Raw genomic sequence first — 18,084 nt, forward strand, 5'->3', positions numbered from 1 at the left:
CTCTCTCTTGACTGTCTTCTGGTTTCAGTTGACTGGTAACATTAGTGTTGGTGTTATGCACATGATGAGGGCGATAGCTTGCCAAAACAGATGAGCGTGCATCACGACAACTAACAGACAACACGGCGCCGCAACCCTTGTGAGTCAGCAAACTGTACCATAGATTCGCCCGCAAACTCGACGGGCTGACTTTGAGCGGAAAAAGTAGCTCTGAGCTGGATCCAATTACGTAGGGAAAGGTAAATATTCTGCGATGATAGCGGCCAAGATAGGCAGGTGAAGGGCCTCTCCTTACAGAGTGTTGGCTAAGAAACGGCAGCTCAGCCAAGATGGAATGTGATACAAGTGGATTTCGACGAATGCATTAAGTCGTCGTCGTTGCTGTTTTTTTTTTGCTTACTTCATGAGAATGTTTTCTGCCAGGTAATAATTGACAAGGGGGTTGTCATATTTCGCTGACACCAGAGTGAGAGGTGGTAACCGAATATTCTGCCGACGGAGACATTTTATGACGCAAAATATCATAAAAAGAAGGTCAACTGGATGCAGATTAGTTTCAATGAGAGCAGAGTTTTTTTTTCCCAAACAAAACATTCGTCGCCTTTTTACAGGCAGCTGAGTGAACTTGTTCAACTTTTTGTTTTTCCTTTGTTTTATTTTCTCTTCTCTTCTCTTCTCTTCTATTTTTTTTTTTTTTTTTTTTGGCATTCAATGAATTATTCATGAAGCGAGAGCACGGAGCGGCTACAATGAAATGATAACATGGAAAAGTTTCGTAAAAACGGCAACTAGACAATCAAAACTGATAAAGTCACTGGATCGTATAATTTTATGCAAACAGCATCTGGAGTTTAGATCAACACTCAGGATCCTATTTTGTCACTGTTATAAGTGTTCAACTTTGATATTTGCATTTCATTTTCATCTCAAAACTGTCATCAGTTTTTGAAGCCAATTTCAATGTTCAATTTTTTTTCTTTGTTTGGTATCTCTCAGCTTTTGGAGAAGTTTCAACATTTCTTAGTCTACAAAGAAAATCATTACCATCTTGCATTGCAGTAACTTTATTCTTGGGTATACATGCGTTAGCGTGTAGTGTTAGGTGTCTCGTCACAGTAATGTACAGAGGGATGGCAGGTTTATTTTACAGGGTTATATGTAGTCTGTGCCATTTGTGGGTAGATAATATAACAAATTGGATTTTACTACAAAAATAATTGAGGATAATTGATTGAGAAAGGCAGGGTCAATAGGGTGCAGTTGATTTGGTAGCAGGGTCAATAGGGTGCAGTTGATTTGGTAGTAGGGTCAATAAGGTGCAGTTGATTTGGTAGTAGGGTCAATAGGGTGCAGTTGATTTGGTAGTAGGGTCAATAGGATGCAGTTGATTTGATAGCAGAGTCAATAAGATGCAGTTGATTTGGTAGAAGGGTCAAAAGGGTGCAGATGATTTGGTAGCAAGGTCAATAGGGTGCAGTTGACTTGGTAGCAAGGTCAATAAGGTGCAGTTGACTTGGTAGCAGGGTCAATAGGGTGCAGTTGATTTGGTAGCAGGGTAAATAAGATGCAGTTGATTTGGTAGCAAGGTCAATAGGGTGCAGTTGACTTGGTAGCAAGGTCAATAAGGTGCAGTTGACTTGGTAGCTGGGTCAATAGGGTGCAGTTGATTTGGTAGCAGGGTAAATAAGATGCAGTTGACTTGGTAGCAGGGTCAATAGGGTGCAGTTGACTTGGTAGCAAGGTCAATAAGATGCAGTTGATTTGGTAGCAGGGTCAATAAGGTGCAGTTGATTTGGTAGCAGGGTCAATAGGGTGCAGTTGATGACCATCTTGTTGAAGTTCTGTCAATGAAGCTGCGTATTGGTCATGTACCACAACAGAGCTCTCACAATTTATCAGGTTGTTTGAATCACTACTCAAAGCAGACATTCTCTGGCAATGTTACTTGGATATTTAATATTTAAAAAAAAATCTTAATGGAGATGAAAATTAAGGAGTGGGGGGGGGGGGGGGTGTATCAAGCCAAATCATAAAAATGTTGACAGGTAACACTTACAAATACCAATGTTTGTACAACTAGAGATAAATCTCTCATAATACATATATTTCTGTACAAATTGTTTGGAATATCAAATGGCAAATCCATAATGTCGCCATGCATAAATGCATGTTAATTTCCTGATAAATATTCATTTGGTTAAAAAAAAGAGCTGTTTGTCACTTTTGTGTCATTTTTGAGACCCTAGAATTGATATATGGTGTCAAGTAAAGTATGATGCAAAATGTCACAAAATATTGACAAAAACTCCACAAGCCCGAGAATAGACGTGAACGTCTCTGAAATAAAAACGACAGGTACACTTTTCCTGACAGTCTTTGCCAGAAATGAGTTCTACTTTTATGGAAACTTGTCAGCTGCATGCGTCATAATTAGAGACAGGTCTGTAAAACTCAAAATTAACAGCAAAACTGGATGGCTGAGTCTCATCTTAGTTGTAAAGGTAAGCCTTCTGGCCTGATATTCCAGTTTTTGTGGTTCTCTATACCGACGATGTGTTATTCAACCTCGTCGCTTCTGGAAACTATAGAGGGATACGTTCCAAAGACTTTAGTCATTTCCTGGACGTACATCTCCCGAGTTTTGTCAGATTAGATGAACATATTTATTTAATTAAAATATAAAAAATCAGGTTATATGCTGATATGTTATATCACAGAGCTCATTGCACACATGTTTCTGACTGTGGTTGTTATTATCATTCTTTGAGAGCAAATAATCATGTTACATGCATCTATTCATCTATGGAAATTAATTTACAATCATGAAACATAGAAGTATCCATGTCAGGTGACGCCATCAAAAGATGTTTGAAAAACATTTCTTTCCAACTAAAAAAATCATACCTTTATTTTGTCTGAATTTTTTCATCCAAAATGTCCAAAGTTGGCCAAAATATATAGTCCTAGTTTAATTTAAATCTGCTTCTAGCATTTCAGTTGCACCTATCATGATTCTGACAAAGTCAGATATATTCATACATGCATATATTTGGATATTCATATATATTCAAATCATTCATAAGTCTCAATCAAACTAAGAAAGCTATCTAGTTAGAACTATTTGGCTACAAGTTCATACTAGCCAATTATTCACCATTTCATCTAATTAATATGGCCACCCTTTTGATTTTTTGTTTTTGTTTTGCCTACTGTTATTATCACTTCTGGTAGGATTTTGATGTTCTCTCCATATCTGTCAAACATTATGCATCTGTCTCTTGGAGTTCCCCATCTCTCATGTTCCCAATTTTTTTTTTTTTAGGTACACCTGGATTCTTCTCTCTTTTATACATTACAGAATTGCAGAATGCTAGTGTGTTTCTTTACATCTCTATTAATGGATTACTGTTTGTAAACCTGATGTTATGGGCCCTGTTCAGCAGCACACTTTGAGCCTAATTTGATATTAGGCCAACGATGTCACTGCCATTATAAGTGATTAGACAAATGGAACAGCAGCAATTTAAAATAAATGGTTACGTTAACTTTGTTACAGAACAATGCACACATTACGGGATCAAAAGTATATTACTTAAGTGATTGCTGGTGGGACAAACGGGCAGTTTTATGTCATTTAAGTAGAGAAACGTTGAATTTTAGCTGAATTCTCCATTCGAACCGAACCAGTATTCAGCTGACTGTGACCTTAATTTTTAACTCAATTTTTTCTTATTTTTAAATGACTTGGGGCACTGAAGATGTCACCTGGACTCACAATTTGCAAACCTGCACTTATAATTATGAGAGTGGTAATATAGTCTCTGCTACCATATGATGCATGAAATAATTGAGGTAAATGAAGGTTGAAATTGTAGGACAGGATCACCCCAAAAAAAATAGTTTACGGGAGTTAATAAGTCTTAAATTTTCCCAGATTTTGGGAAATAAAGTAGGATATAAAAGAGAAAAGGTTGAATTTGAGACAGTTCCTCTTTTTGTTCACCTTCTGAAAAAGTTGCACCCTGAAGGAGCAATTCATTCTATAAATATGAGACCGACTTTATTACAGCAGGCGGTGGTCTGTTTTTGCATTTTGGCAGATATTTTACCAAACTCACTCTCGATGACTTAATAATTCCACGTCAAGGAGGGTACAAATTACCGAGGCATAGATGTATATATGCAGTAGTATATGATGCTATCAAAATATGAGTAATATTATCTATGGGTTTAATTAACAGAAGATTAATAGACAAAAGTGGGATTTATATGCTAAACTTGATTAAACTGTTAATTGTAAAACTTTTAGCAATCATGTGTAAATAAATATGCCAAGTTCTATATTAGGCCATGTTACCATGAGTACTTTTATTGTAATGGATTTAACACATGGGAACTTAAATGACAGACTTGAAAGTGTGGCAATTATAACTAAATAACTAAAGTGTGGCTATGGATGACTTACAAGGTACTTACAGATGACTTAAGTGTACTGAAGTCATGTAGCACTTGAAGCACATGTGCTATGTTTACCTAGTATATCTTGAATGGAAGGATATAATCTGATTGCTGTATGAGACATGAAGACTGTAATACTGGTTGTCTACAACTCGATTTACAGAACAGATGGGGCCACCTGCGACCCACAAGCAAATATTTCAGCCCACAAGGTTTTCAGGAAGTTTATATAAAAACAAAAGTAAAACATGAAACATGTTTACTTTGGGGACTTTGGCTTACTGTTAAGACTGGCAGCACATGTGCACATAGATGCAGTGCAGCTGTTACGTGGAGACAGGTAAGTGCTAACAATTAGAAACTACTGACATCCTAAGTTTTGGACCTATCAAATTGCTACATTAGGCAGCTGGTACTAAAAAACTTTGTTACAAACATCAGCAACTTTCTTTTACCTATACCTCTCCCATTCATCACTCCCACCCCCAAACACCCAAAAGGAGTTAACCCCCCCCCCCCCCCGATAAGATACAACTATCTTTCTCTTACTAACACATCTGTATAATGACTATCACAAATTTGACATTCTAAGATAACAAGCAAAGTCTGTAACTTCACAAAATACCCGCACATAACCACATTTTAATGTCCGTCTAACATACTCTACCAACATACGATACTTTTACAACTCCGCAAAAAAAAAACACCAAAAAAAACTTTTTTGATTTGAGATGATTATGTTGCTTGGATTGATTGTAAGATGTAAAATCTCAAAACGTTGTCAAAGACAAACGCGGGAGACGTTTCGACAAGAGGATTGACGAGTCTCGTTCACCGTTTCAGAAGCCGAAGACCGTGATCAAAGTAATTACAAGACCCTACGCTCAACTCAAATATTTATTTTAAAGCTAATACTCTCCTCTTCCTCATCCTCATCCTCCTACTCCAGCTTATTCTTCATTCTAGAGACAAATTTACTACCTCGGTAGAAAATATTACTACATTCTGACAAATAACCTTGAAAGAATTTTTTTTTTTTTTTTTTTTGGTCTTCTTCTTTTTTGTTCTCTTTCTCAAAATATCTCATCCTTGTATATCTTCCTGTAGCAGCAGTTCCTATAGTGCTCATGTCAAATATGTATCCGTTGTGAAGAGTAGTTATCAAGAGGAGAGCTCAAGTTTCCCTTTTTTTTTGAGTTACAAGCTCACCTCCAAAAAAATATCAGAAAGGGATAGACAGATACATGTCTCCTCCAGAAGAGAATATTCGGTAAATCACTTTCTTCCGCAGAGAAAACATATTTTTCTATCTGTTATCTAAAGGCTCAGGTGTTGGCTACATGAGACGCATATATATGATTTTGAAATCTTCAAAAGAGAAATACGATTTGTACCTGTCACATTCTTCATTTCACAAAATGAAATTGTGGAAAGGTTGTCTTGTATTTCACAAGTACAGCCAAACTTTATCAAGAAGGAAAACAAGGGAGACACAACTGACTTTGATTTTCAAGCAAAAATGATGGAAGACTGTTGACGCCATTTGGCATTTTGTTTACATAATGTTTGACATGGTTCGTCCAACTGTAGGGTAAAGGGCAGCGTTTTGTTTATAACGACAGATGAAGAGTTTTATCAAAGTTGAAGAGAAATGTTTCATACAGAATGGAGCGATGATTAAAACCAAAAATAAAATTTGTAGCTTTTATGGGCAAGACATGGGCTCTAAATATACACCAAATAAATAGAATGAAAAGCGGAAAATGAAAAAGAGATAGATATATGCATGTACCTACAGTCAAATGAATTCATATGCTACAATGCCTGCTGTCTGCTGATAAATTCTAATCACAAATTTGTTTCCCTAATATATATATATATATATATATATATATATATATATATATATATATATATATATATATATATATATATATATATATAGATATATATATATATAGATTTATATATATATATATATATATATATATATATGGATATATATATATATATATATTTATATATATATATATATATATATCCATATATACATATATATCCATATATATATCCATGCTGATGTAACACAGTATGTCATCATCATTGGACCAGGCACTGAGAATGTATCGCATAGAGTCCTGCTTAAATCTGCATTAAATGCCAGCACAGAATGTGCAGCTGTTACATGGCAGTTATAAGCAATTGCTGGACCAGATAGAGCCTGCACATGTAGGTATGCATGGATTAGCGACCTGTCAGGGCAGTTATAAGCAATGGCTGGACCACATAAGGAGTGTTAGCTCAGTGGTTAACGCCGGTGCCTCCCAATCATAAGGTCCCCAGTTCGAGTCACTCCAAGATTAATGTATGGCGTCCAGTTACAGAGTTGTTGACAATTGACAATTCATAATCATGGAAATTAAATATGAATCTAAGAGACTGACTTCGGTCAGCTTGCGGCTTTTACAAGCCAATGATGGCTTCTTCGCGAGTTCCTGCTTGCAGGAGGATTTAAAATACATACATAATAACATACATATAGCCTGTACAGGTATACATGGATAAGAGACCTTGCCTTGGCAGAATATATAGATACTTATTTAGCTTGCATCAGCTAACTTCAAATCTTTCAATCCCTGACAGGTTACAATGGCTTGCTTCACAGATAATCCCCTCCACATATATTTCATTCTTCTCAAGGATCAATGCTTTGGCAGATTTCCCAATGTAAAAGTGAGGATGACATTCCCTTGTATTTCTTCACTAATTGAGTTACTTTCTTGGCTTATGTGCCCACCAGGAGTTATAAAATGTGTAGCCTAGCCTTTCAAACAGCATCAAAACAACATTCATTTTCCAATCTGCCACCTGTCATAAAGACAGCCAGACTGTGAGGCTCGAAGCCCATTGGAGCCTTCCTTTGGGGGAGACCCTGGTTATCAGAAGATGTGATACTTTGGCAGAGAAATCATTCTCTCCCCAAAAAGTACATGACTGATCATGACTGGCCCGTTGCTAATGTAACGTTCTAAGTTCATGAAGGACATCAGTTCAGATAAAGGTCAAAATGTGAAAATAAGAAACTTTCTTAATTGAAAAATAATACCTTAGGCATTACTTTGAGTTGGAAATTGGATGCAAGTTTTGAAGAAATAAGAAGGGGGAAAAAACCCAGTATTGTCCTGTGCATCATCTATGACATCATAGCTGTTTGCAACAAGTTCACTTTTGGCCGGACAAAAATTTTTCAATCACAAATGTTTTCTCAAGAACAGTATGTACAAATTAGAAGAAAACTTCACTAGTAATGCCAAGCATATGGTTTCTATAAATTTACCACAGAAGTCCTACCCTTTTAATGAAGTATGCAAACATGAAAACAAGCCAGTGGAAAAGCAACAGTAGGTATATGCACACCATCTTGATTGCAAGTTTGCACTGTAAGCTTATGTCACACTGCACAAGCATGTTGCAAGTTAATGTACAAGCTTGTGTAAACAATTATTTGTAGGTTAGTTTTTCTATAACGGATTTCTTTGGATTGCAAACAGGGATACCTCACAATTAGTAGCAGCAGTGAGGTAAACACAAAGGTTGTAAAGCAGTACAGTGGCCATGCATCCTGGCTAAAATCCTCTGCGACTGCAACTTGGATGTAAAATATCCGCTTTCATGTCAGGTGTTTACAGATAAAATCTTTACCCCTAAATAGTGATTCAAAATGATTGTTGACTGAACACCATTGTTAAGTGAATCACACTGGTAGTGCAGTCCATTATATGGTAATTAAGACATATGTTACAGTTTGACATGGAAATCACCAGACACAGGTATTCCTAAGTTCACTGGTCAGAATCTGCTTCCCAGTCCAATGTCTTAAATTATTATAAAAGATACTACTGGAAAAGCAGAAGCAAATACTTGAAAGGAGAATACCGAAAGAAAAAAAAACATTAATTTGTTCATCCATATCACTCCTTTATCTAGCTCCCAACCCCTCCCCCACCTTCATGGGCTAGGAGCCAATTTGTCAATTGACCTTGCAGAACCCAGTGACACTAAGAGGGATAATAAGCAAATTTAAGTTCAGTATCAAGTACATGAATTGTGTTTGACAAAGATAACACCAAACAGGCAAAGGGCAACCTTCATGAGCCACAGAGCTGTTTACAAAAGAAAACAATCAATTTATCATTTATGCCTAGCTGAGGATGACATTTCCATGCCAAACCCTCATAAGGCCAGGTTGGTTGACCTTTGACCTTAAAGTAGTATATAAATATATATCTATGAAATATTGAAAGAAAAGGCTTGGTCAGAAAAATTTCACTTCAAAACATTTTACTTGCCAAGTGAGATTATCAACCACAATTGACATCTTTTATTTTCATATTTTAACTTGTAGGTTTGATCAACAAATGCACACCCCCCCCCCCCTCCACCCCCACCCATAGACTGATCTACTTGATTAAATCACAAATGAACCATGATTTCGACAATATGTAAACAAGGAATGGTGTGCAGTTTGTGACTTTATTTTATCCCTTCTGTTTGAAAGAAAGAATGCTGAAGTCCCTTAATATTATTTATTTAAAATTCACAAATGTGTTATACTCCTTTAAGATCAACCAATCAGCAGAGAATATTTATGACATAATGTGAAGATAAAAGAGGGATAAATAATGCTTGTTTTCACCCATTTGATAAGTAATTTTTTTTTATAAGTCTGCATGGTACAAAAGGCAAACAAGATCTGTTTTGATAGGGTGTAGTGATCAAAGGTATAAGCTTTACTGAACAAAGGTCAACTGTGTAATGAGAAGCTGTTAATATCAAAACGTGTTTATTTATCAATGGGGAAATTTTATCACAGCCATCTAAACTTTAATCACTACTACACATCTCTCCCAAAAGATTACATTTAAAATTCACATTAAAATTGCAGACAAAGAAACCTTTCTCAATTTCATCAGTTTCGTAGAACAATTTAAAATATGGCGGTATATTACTTTTTAGACTATCAAAATAATTTTTTCATGTATTCAAAAGTTTGGATAAAATAGGTAAGAAAATATGTTATCAGAAATAGCAGTTTCGTTGTTCTCTGTTTAGGGGAAGTTGCATCACTTAAAAATGCGACAAGATAGTTCAAGAGTATTTCTGGTTCAACTATCCAAATGCTAAGCTAAAATATTATGTAAAAATAAAGAAATTACAGCTTACATCAAAATGATGCTACTCCTTCAAATACTTTTCCTTGGCTAAGAGAAAGTGACATAAATACAGTAAAAATGCCTTAAAATATTACTTCCAAAACTCAACTAACAAAACCAATTATATTAAACAGATCTATTACAACTTTATTGCAGTGTTGCAATGCATAGACCATCCCACGTATATTTCCATGACAACGCACCATATTGGTGGGTCTGTTATTGTTTTTTCCACATCAATGCTTTAAATCAGGCAGTCCGTCTGTATATTGTGCAAAGGAAAATAAATCCACTTCTTTCACAATTGCTTTTGATCGCCAAAGTAGTAGCCTTCTTGGTAAGTATGAAAAAAGCTTTACCAAAACCACTCGTGGGCAATACTTTCTCAGATGAGGGCGCTATGTACAAATGAGCAATAGAATAGAAATATGAATCTGAAGCAAGTGGGAGACAAGGCTCTTCTATTGTTAACAAATTGATCATGGGTGTTCAGTTTGTTATAATGTGAGACAGACACTAATAAAAGAATTTCAATTTAAAGGCGATTGGATCTGGAATATTTTGTTAGTCCTCATAGAATATACAGATATTTTTGGTCATTTTTTGGGGGGTGGGGGGGGGTTGTGCCACATTTAGCTTGCACAACTGATTTTCATTCTAGGCAATATAAGCACTTTTCAGCATATTTTCAAGTAAGACATGGAAGGAATGTTTCCTATAGTGTTTTAAGATTGTACTTTTTCAATTTTTTATCTAATGAAAAAAAAGAAAAAATACACCTGGTACCAGCAGTGAAGGGCAAAGAAAGACTAGAACTAACACTGCACTAGCAGCCACCCGTAATACACAGTATCACACAGAGAGCAACCACCCGTAATACACAGTAAAACACAGAGAGAGCAACCACCCGTAATACACAGTATCACACAGAGAGCAACCACCCATAAAACACAGTATCACAAAGAGAGCCTACCCACCCATAATACACAGTATCACACAGAGAGCAACCACCTGTAATACACATCATTACAGAGAGCAACCACCCATAATACACAGTATCACAAAGAGAGAGCAACCACCCATAATACACAGTATCACAAAGAGAGAGAGACCACCCTTAATACACAGTATCACACAGAGAGCAACCACCCATAGTACACAGTATCCCAAAGAGAGAGCAACCACCCATAAAACACAGTATCACAAAGAGAGAGCAACCACCCATAATACACAGTATCACAAAGAGAGAGCAACCACCCATAATATACAGTATCACATAGAGAGAGCAACCACCCATAATACACAGTATCACAAAGAGAGAGCAACCACCCATAATACACAGTATCACAAAGAGAGAGAGACCACCCTTAATACACAGTATCACACAGAGAGCAACCACCCATAGTACACAGTATCCCAAAGAGAGAGCAACCACCCATAGTACACAGTATCCCAAAGAGAGAGCAACCACTCATAATACACAGTATCACAAAGAGAGAGCAACCACCCATAATACACAGTATCACACAGAGAGCAACCACCCATAGTACACAGTATCCCAAAGAGAGAGCAACCACCCATAATACACAGTATCACAAAGAGAGAGACCACCCGTAATACACAGTATCACACAGAGAGCAACCACCCATAAAACAGTCACAAAGAGAGAGCAACCACCCATAATACACAGTATCACAAAGAGAGAGCAACCACCCATAATACACAGTATCACAAAGAGAGACCACCCACCCATAATACACAGAGAGCAACCACCCGTAATAGACAGTACCACAGAGAGCAACCACCCGTAATACACAGTATCACACAGAGAGCAACCACCCGTAATAGACAGTACCACACAGAGAGCAACCACTCGTGATACACAGTACCACACAGAGAGCAACCACCGGTAATACACAGTATCACACAGAGAGCAACCACCCGTAATACACAGTACCACACAGAGAGTCCACCCACCCATACTACACAGTACCACACAGAGAGCAACCACCCGTAATACACAGTATCACAGAGAGCAACCACCCATAATACACAGTATCACACGTACAGAGAGAGACCCAATAGGTGTTCTGTGAGACCAGAGTGAACAGTGAAGTCCGGTCGGTTCGATGCATCTCATGGAATCCAAGGTGTTGCATGATGGAAGGTAAAATTAACAAGCTGTCTTCTCTGGTAATGGATTTGACTTAAATGGCCCACCGGACAGGGATGGGCCAGAAAAGAAAGTTATAGCAATTTTCTTAGACTAACGTACATACTTCCAATTACAAAACAAAGATATGGCCGTTCCTCCCCCCAAAAAAGTGAACACTCCCTATAACTCTCTCCCCCAAACCAATCACCCCTCCCCCTCTTCCTCCCCTCCTATCACTCCTCTCTACCAAGTTATCTCGGGAATGGCATACAAACCAGCCTACAAATTTATAGGAATACTGAATTCTATAGCTAAACCTTACAAATTACCCTGTGAAAAAAACAATATGATCATGTTAACAGAGGCCGGCTTAATGTGTCCATCATGTAAATGACTGAATGACAACCACGACACTTCCCGGTATCATCATTAAGCCTCTTAGACACGTACCACCGTACCTCGTAATAATCGAAGAGCGAAGAACAAAAAACAACATGGATTACTATTTCGGTTTTATGTGATAAATGATTTGTTATGAATCATTGCCAAAAACTGGCAAAAAAAATATATCCTGGACAACCTCTTGAAAAATACATCATGTCATCAGATAGCAGGGGGGGTGGGGGAGAAGAAAGAAAGAGGCGTTGGAATTATGATGTATTATTATGATTGACTGTTGCATGCTTACATTGCATCGCAAACACACCCGGCCCCTCTTAACTCTGTTCCAAAGGTGAAATATCGGCATAACATAGCTTGCTGTGTGCTCTTCCATTAATCAAATCCTGGTTACGGACTGTATTTTCGGTATGTTACTTGGATCAGAGTAAACAACTCCCTGCCAACGTTGATGTATTGCTTTGCTCCACAGTGGCATTAGGATCAGTCCTCATATATGGATTGGTACCATTATTGAGAGAAGTGACTGTGTACAAAGAACTTATCCCAGGGAAAACAGGTGTGCAAGGTAATGTTTACATTGCATACCCTGGTTTTGTCTGTACTGGGGGGGGGGGACAGAAGCTACGGTCTGTGGTTAGCATATTTTCAAGTGTATTAAGTAAACCTAGGATAGGATAGGTGATAGATGACTTCACCTGGTAGCAAACATCAGTAAGTTACTACGATATTGAACCCAGTCTGTAATATATGCAAGTAGGTAAATTTATACACAAGGGGCACTGACAATTGTATCATGGTGTGAACAAGCTTATAGTACTAATCCAATTAGCCCATTATATAACAGACTCAAGGGGGGGGGGGAAGACAAGGATCATGTAGAAAAAGATTTTAAATAGTTGCCCAAATATTTTATGCTTGTTTTCTCTTTTTTATTTGTCTTCATTTGCCTTTGGTTAAATCTTTTACGTTCTATTTGTGTATATACATATATATATACATATATATGTTGTGACTAGTTGAGACTAGTGGAACACTAGTAGTTGTTACTCGAGTTTCACGTGTTGAGCGATCATCAGACAACTGTATATATGTATAAACTGAATATATATATATATATTTATATATATATATATATATAAACTGAATATATATATATATATATATATATAAACTGAATATATATATATATATATTCATTTAACTTACAACCAACCTCATCAAGTGTACAGCACTCCTATGCAACATTAATTCATGCTTCCTTTTATTTTTTTTATCAGGTCCTGCAAAGTTTTGTGTTCCTTTTTTGATCAGATTTAATACTGCTAATATTTCATTATTCGTCCAGAGTTATATATATTCATGTTTTATTGTCACATTTTACTCTGACGACTTACATTCCGATCACAAGAATGTTTCCTTTCTCATCCCACCCAACATATTTTCATGTTTTCTTTTCCCATCGGAACCACAATAGTTCACGATTCATTGTTCCAGCAAGAGTTTTATGTTCGTATATTTCCTTCAACACTCTCGTTTCTACAACTAGAATCATTCTATCAATTCGCATTCCGCTGATCACCGGTATGTTTTCTTCCCCACCCAGTCGAACATACCATCATGTTTCCTTTTATCATTTTAATAAATCTACAAACTGTCTCTGATTCATTATTCATTCGCATTAGAAATGTCCACATTCCTTTCAACAACCCTCTTTCTACTATATACAACCACTTTATCAATTCACATTCCACCAACAAGAATGTTTCTTTCTCCACCCAGCCTTACATCATTTCCTGTTTCTTTTCACCTGCTGTGGATGATATTATTACGTTGTGGTTCATTGTCTTTCAAGCCTCCCCGAGAACACCGAACTACTTTCGAATTGCTCTCCACTCTGAAGTGATCATCTTAGCCTAAAACTACAAGAAGCAACCTAGCTTCAGACAGTCCTTAATACTGATTACACATCCTATCCACAAGGCCGGAAAAAAACAACTTTAATCAGTACCGACAAGAAACTTTCTGGGTTATGGAAATCAAAACGAAAAAACCCTCCAGCTTCAGATATCTTTCAATGTCCTATAATGATCGACATTTATTGTCGGCCGACGTTAATCTAAAGTGCGGCACCGCAGAAGATAAGGTATCAGAGAGGATTGGACTTCAATTAACAGGAAGTGTTTAGCCTAAAATACTAATGACTTACCCGCAAAAACCAAAAGGCTGGTAAGGGGAAGGTAACAGCTGTAGGTGGCAAAAATTATAAGTAACTAGATATTGTGAGTCACTACAAGGAAATCAATGTTCACTGGCAGATTTAACACAGGTCTGCAACCTGGATGCAGCCTAACTGCAGCCTGGATGTATCTCAACATTAGAGAGACACAAGTAGATATAGTGTCTAGATAAACTACATCTAGTATGTCTTTTCTTGTGTAAGTTCAGTACAACATTCTGAAAAGTAGAAATTCTTTAGTTGTTCAACTCTACAGCACGACTATGTATGTATAAATACATGAATCTCCACAAATCGGTAACCATTGTTCGAGAAAAATACTGGTCGGTTATATTTTTTCTCGAACAGCTCTTTCGAAGGTTATAATGTACCATGCTCGTAGATTACAATGTGTCCAGAACAAAGTTATCAGATTCATTCTGGGTAAAGATTTTTGTTATCACATTAACCATGCTGACTTTAAAACTCTTGGTATTTTGAACATCAACACTAGGGCTGAACAGCTTTGTCTGAATCATGTTTTTAATGTTTTCCATGGTACCTCTCCAGTTTATATGAGGGAGAGTTTTATTAGAGTAAATAGTGTTCATAGCCATAACACAAGAGGTAGTACTTTTAATTTTCAACTTCCCAAAATTAAAACGCACAGTGCTGGGTCTTTTCTTTACAATGCAATTAAAAACTGGAACAGGCTACGTGAAAACATAAAATCCATCCTACTGAAATTCAATTTTAAAAAAGAAGCCAAAGCCTACCTTTTAAATCATGAATGTCTAGCTTGTAAATATCTTTCTTGCTCTTTTATTTTTTTTTACAGTGTTTGTATGCATGTTTTAGATGTTTTAATTGTTTATTTCTTATCTTTTGTATTTTTAAGGTTATAAGGACCCCTTTGGAAATAAGCTTTTAGCTTTATCCTTGGCATGTTATTTTCTTTTTGATGCATTTAAGTATATTCCAACCTTGTATTTTAAATGTTTATCTATGTGCAATTTTTTTTTTTTGTATGTAGATGAAGAATGATAATTTGCCGAATAAAATCAAATCAAATCAATGTCTTGCTCATTGCACGTTGGTTTTTTGGTTAATCCTCTTGACAATGTTTAAATGAAGAATTAATTTTGCTAAACAGAGCTGTAATCTAACTTTCTTAACACATACTCATGACAAAACTTGCAGAATGTGAACTGTCACTTGCAGAATGTGACAGAATGTGAAGCGTCATTTGCCAAGTGTGACAGAATGTGAAGTGTCACTTGGCAAACATCAAAAATAATAATAATAATAATTATTGAAATTAAAATTAAAATTAAAATGATCCTAACGCTGGCTGTTTTTATTGGTCCTTCTAAGGCTTTCTCATCATATCTTTACATTTCCACACTCATAAATATTTAGTGATGTAACAATAAATGTTGAATATTAACACAGCCAAACTTTCCCATTAAGAAAGGTCTTCAAGAATGTCCTAATGAGATAACAGCTTGGTAAATTGGTAGGTTGCAAAAATTACCATATTTCTTCAAAAAAATGTTACTTTATCTCTCCCATTGCCTTGCAGCCATATCATAGCATGCTCACAAAGACATATTCTAAAACAAATATGCATTATTGCATTTCCCCATGATTTTTTCTGCACATACTTCTGCACCATTTTTCTAACAAATTTACTGGTGAAACGTCTGCACTGTTACATTATTTAAATTTAGGGTATTTCAGGCAGGTTTTGAATCATAAAAATATGACAAAAAATAAAATATTCCCGCTTCAACCTAGCAAAGCAAGACTAGGCTCGTGCAGACAAACGATGTACACAGAGGGCTGAATATTTCAACACATTCTCTAGAATCGTTTCTCCGGGGAAGGGAGCCTGGCATGCATATCTGGTAACAAAATTTGATCTAGGATACAAAATACTAATTGGTACTTACCCACACTGGATCGCAGACGTTAGTTTGCAGTATTTTCCTGCCAAGTCGTAATGTCCTTAAAATATATGCCTAAAATTGTCTTATATTTTACCGAAGGATTTCATACAGAAAGTCATAACCTATTGGCAAAAGATGAGATTCTGCCGGGTGAAATGGACAAGCTTCACACTGTACACTGTAACCATTAATAAACAGTACATTGCTTAGACTGAGTTTCACTACCTCAATACACTTTGGGGTGTTCAAGGAACATCATTAAGGATTAATAGCTATGTGTCCATGCTGTGGTCTATTAGCCTGAGACAGAACTGATTAGCTGTCTATGTTACGACAGGGAAGGTAGGTCTCTTAGCAGTATATCTTCCTTTCTGGTTTAATGTCCTTCGGTCAACCATGAACTATATATGGTACATCAGCTGCGACACACACAGCTTTACGCAACTATTCCTTTGGCTTACACATGCAAGAGATAGTAATTTCATGCTGATGAAACCCAGTCCATCTAATCTAACAATAATATTTGGAGATCCATTGCACAGCATAAACGACTGTGAAGTCATTCGCACTCTTCAAGCCACTGACTAAACTAAGGAGATTTCATACAGGTGAAAAGATAAATAGGTCAAATTTGAAATATGAGTGAGTAGTAAATCACAGATAATGACTTACCAGATAGTGCCATGGAATGAGAACTCCCTCCTGCAACAGATACAATGTTAGAATGTTTAGTCCTCTTCTGCATCGGCGACAAACCATCTGTGGTTCGACTCCCGCACGCTCGGCCACTCCCCCACACATACAGTTGTCCAGTATCTATCAATATAACAAACCAATAAATAAGTAACCTTTCTGTAGAAATGCTTTCTCTTCTAATTATTTTTGCCCTGATCGGCAGTATCAATACCAGCGAGAGAATTAGCCGCTTGATCAGGTTAACTTTTAAAAAGATTTTTTCCGGTCGTCCCTCGGATAAAAAGATCTTACCCTATTGGTCGTGCGAATGGTTAATTGGGTCGCCCGATAAAATGTAGCAAGACAACAAAGAATGAGCAATTCGTCCACCAAAGGAGAGATGTGTAGGTTGGTGAATAGAACACCTGTATTGGGCCAGTAAAAACCCCCTCTAGGTGAATCATAGGCCTAACTATAATGTTTGGTTTAATAAAGTATTCATAAGTATAAGTATTAAGTTGTCTGTGAAATCAAGGCCCTGTGGACCACTATATAAAGCTACAGTGATAGGTAACATATTCTTCAGGGTATTTTAACTTTTTATTTCAAGTTCACACAGCCTGGTTTTGCCACTCTCCACCACTTTAGGGAGGTATAAGATAACTATAGACATACACTTTGAAATTTAACAGAGAAATTAATTTGCCTCCAGATCGACGATAATTCAGTACAGCAGCATCGATAAAATGTATTAACAAACAAGTAACCAATTGTTTCTATACAAAGCATAATGTATTGAATTTTACCACAAACTATTGTTGCCATTCTCCACCATTTAAAGAGATATAAGGTTAAATAAAGGAACAAAACCATGTTTTATTCAAACCACCACAATCAGATTAATGGAATTTAGTCAACAGTTTTACAAAATAAATAGGATATCTACTGAAAAAAAGCTTTGAAAGAAAATCTGTAACAGTTAAGAGGACAGTCTTAATAGAGTCCTGCTAACACAGA

General features: G+C 36.6%; 1 protein-coding gene across 6 annotated transcripts in view; it reads right to left on the reverse strand.

Moving 5' to 3' along the window:
- The window catches only part of LOC139978526 (uncharacterized), a 121,617-nt gene that overhangs the window by 87,239 nt on the left and 16,294 nt on the right, over positions 1-18,084 (reverse strand). For all 6 annotated transcript variants that reach the window (XM_071988822.1, XM_071988817.1, XM_071988818.1 and 3 more), the window contains one exon: positions 17,065-17,208. In XM_071988822.1, the coding sequence (XP_071844923.1) occupies positions 17,065-17,208 (144 nt within the window). The remainder of the gene's footprint in view (positions 1-17,064; positions 17,209-18,084) is intronic.

Source organism: Apostichopus japonicus, chromosome 13, assembly GCF_037975245.1.
Source record: "Apostichopus japonicus isolate 1M-3 chromosome 13, ASM3797524v1, whole genome shotgun sequence".
Classification (NCBI taxonomy): Eukaryota; Metazoa; Echinodermata; class Holothuroidea; order Aspidochirotida; family Stichopodidae; genus Apostichopus; species Apostichopus japonicus.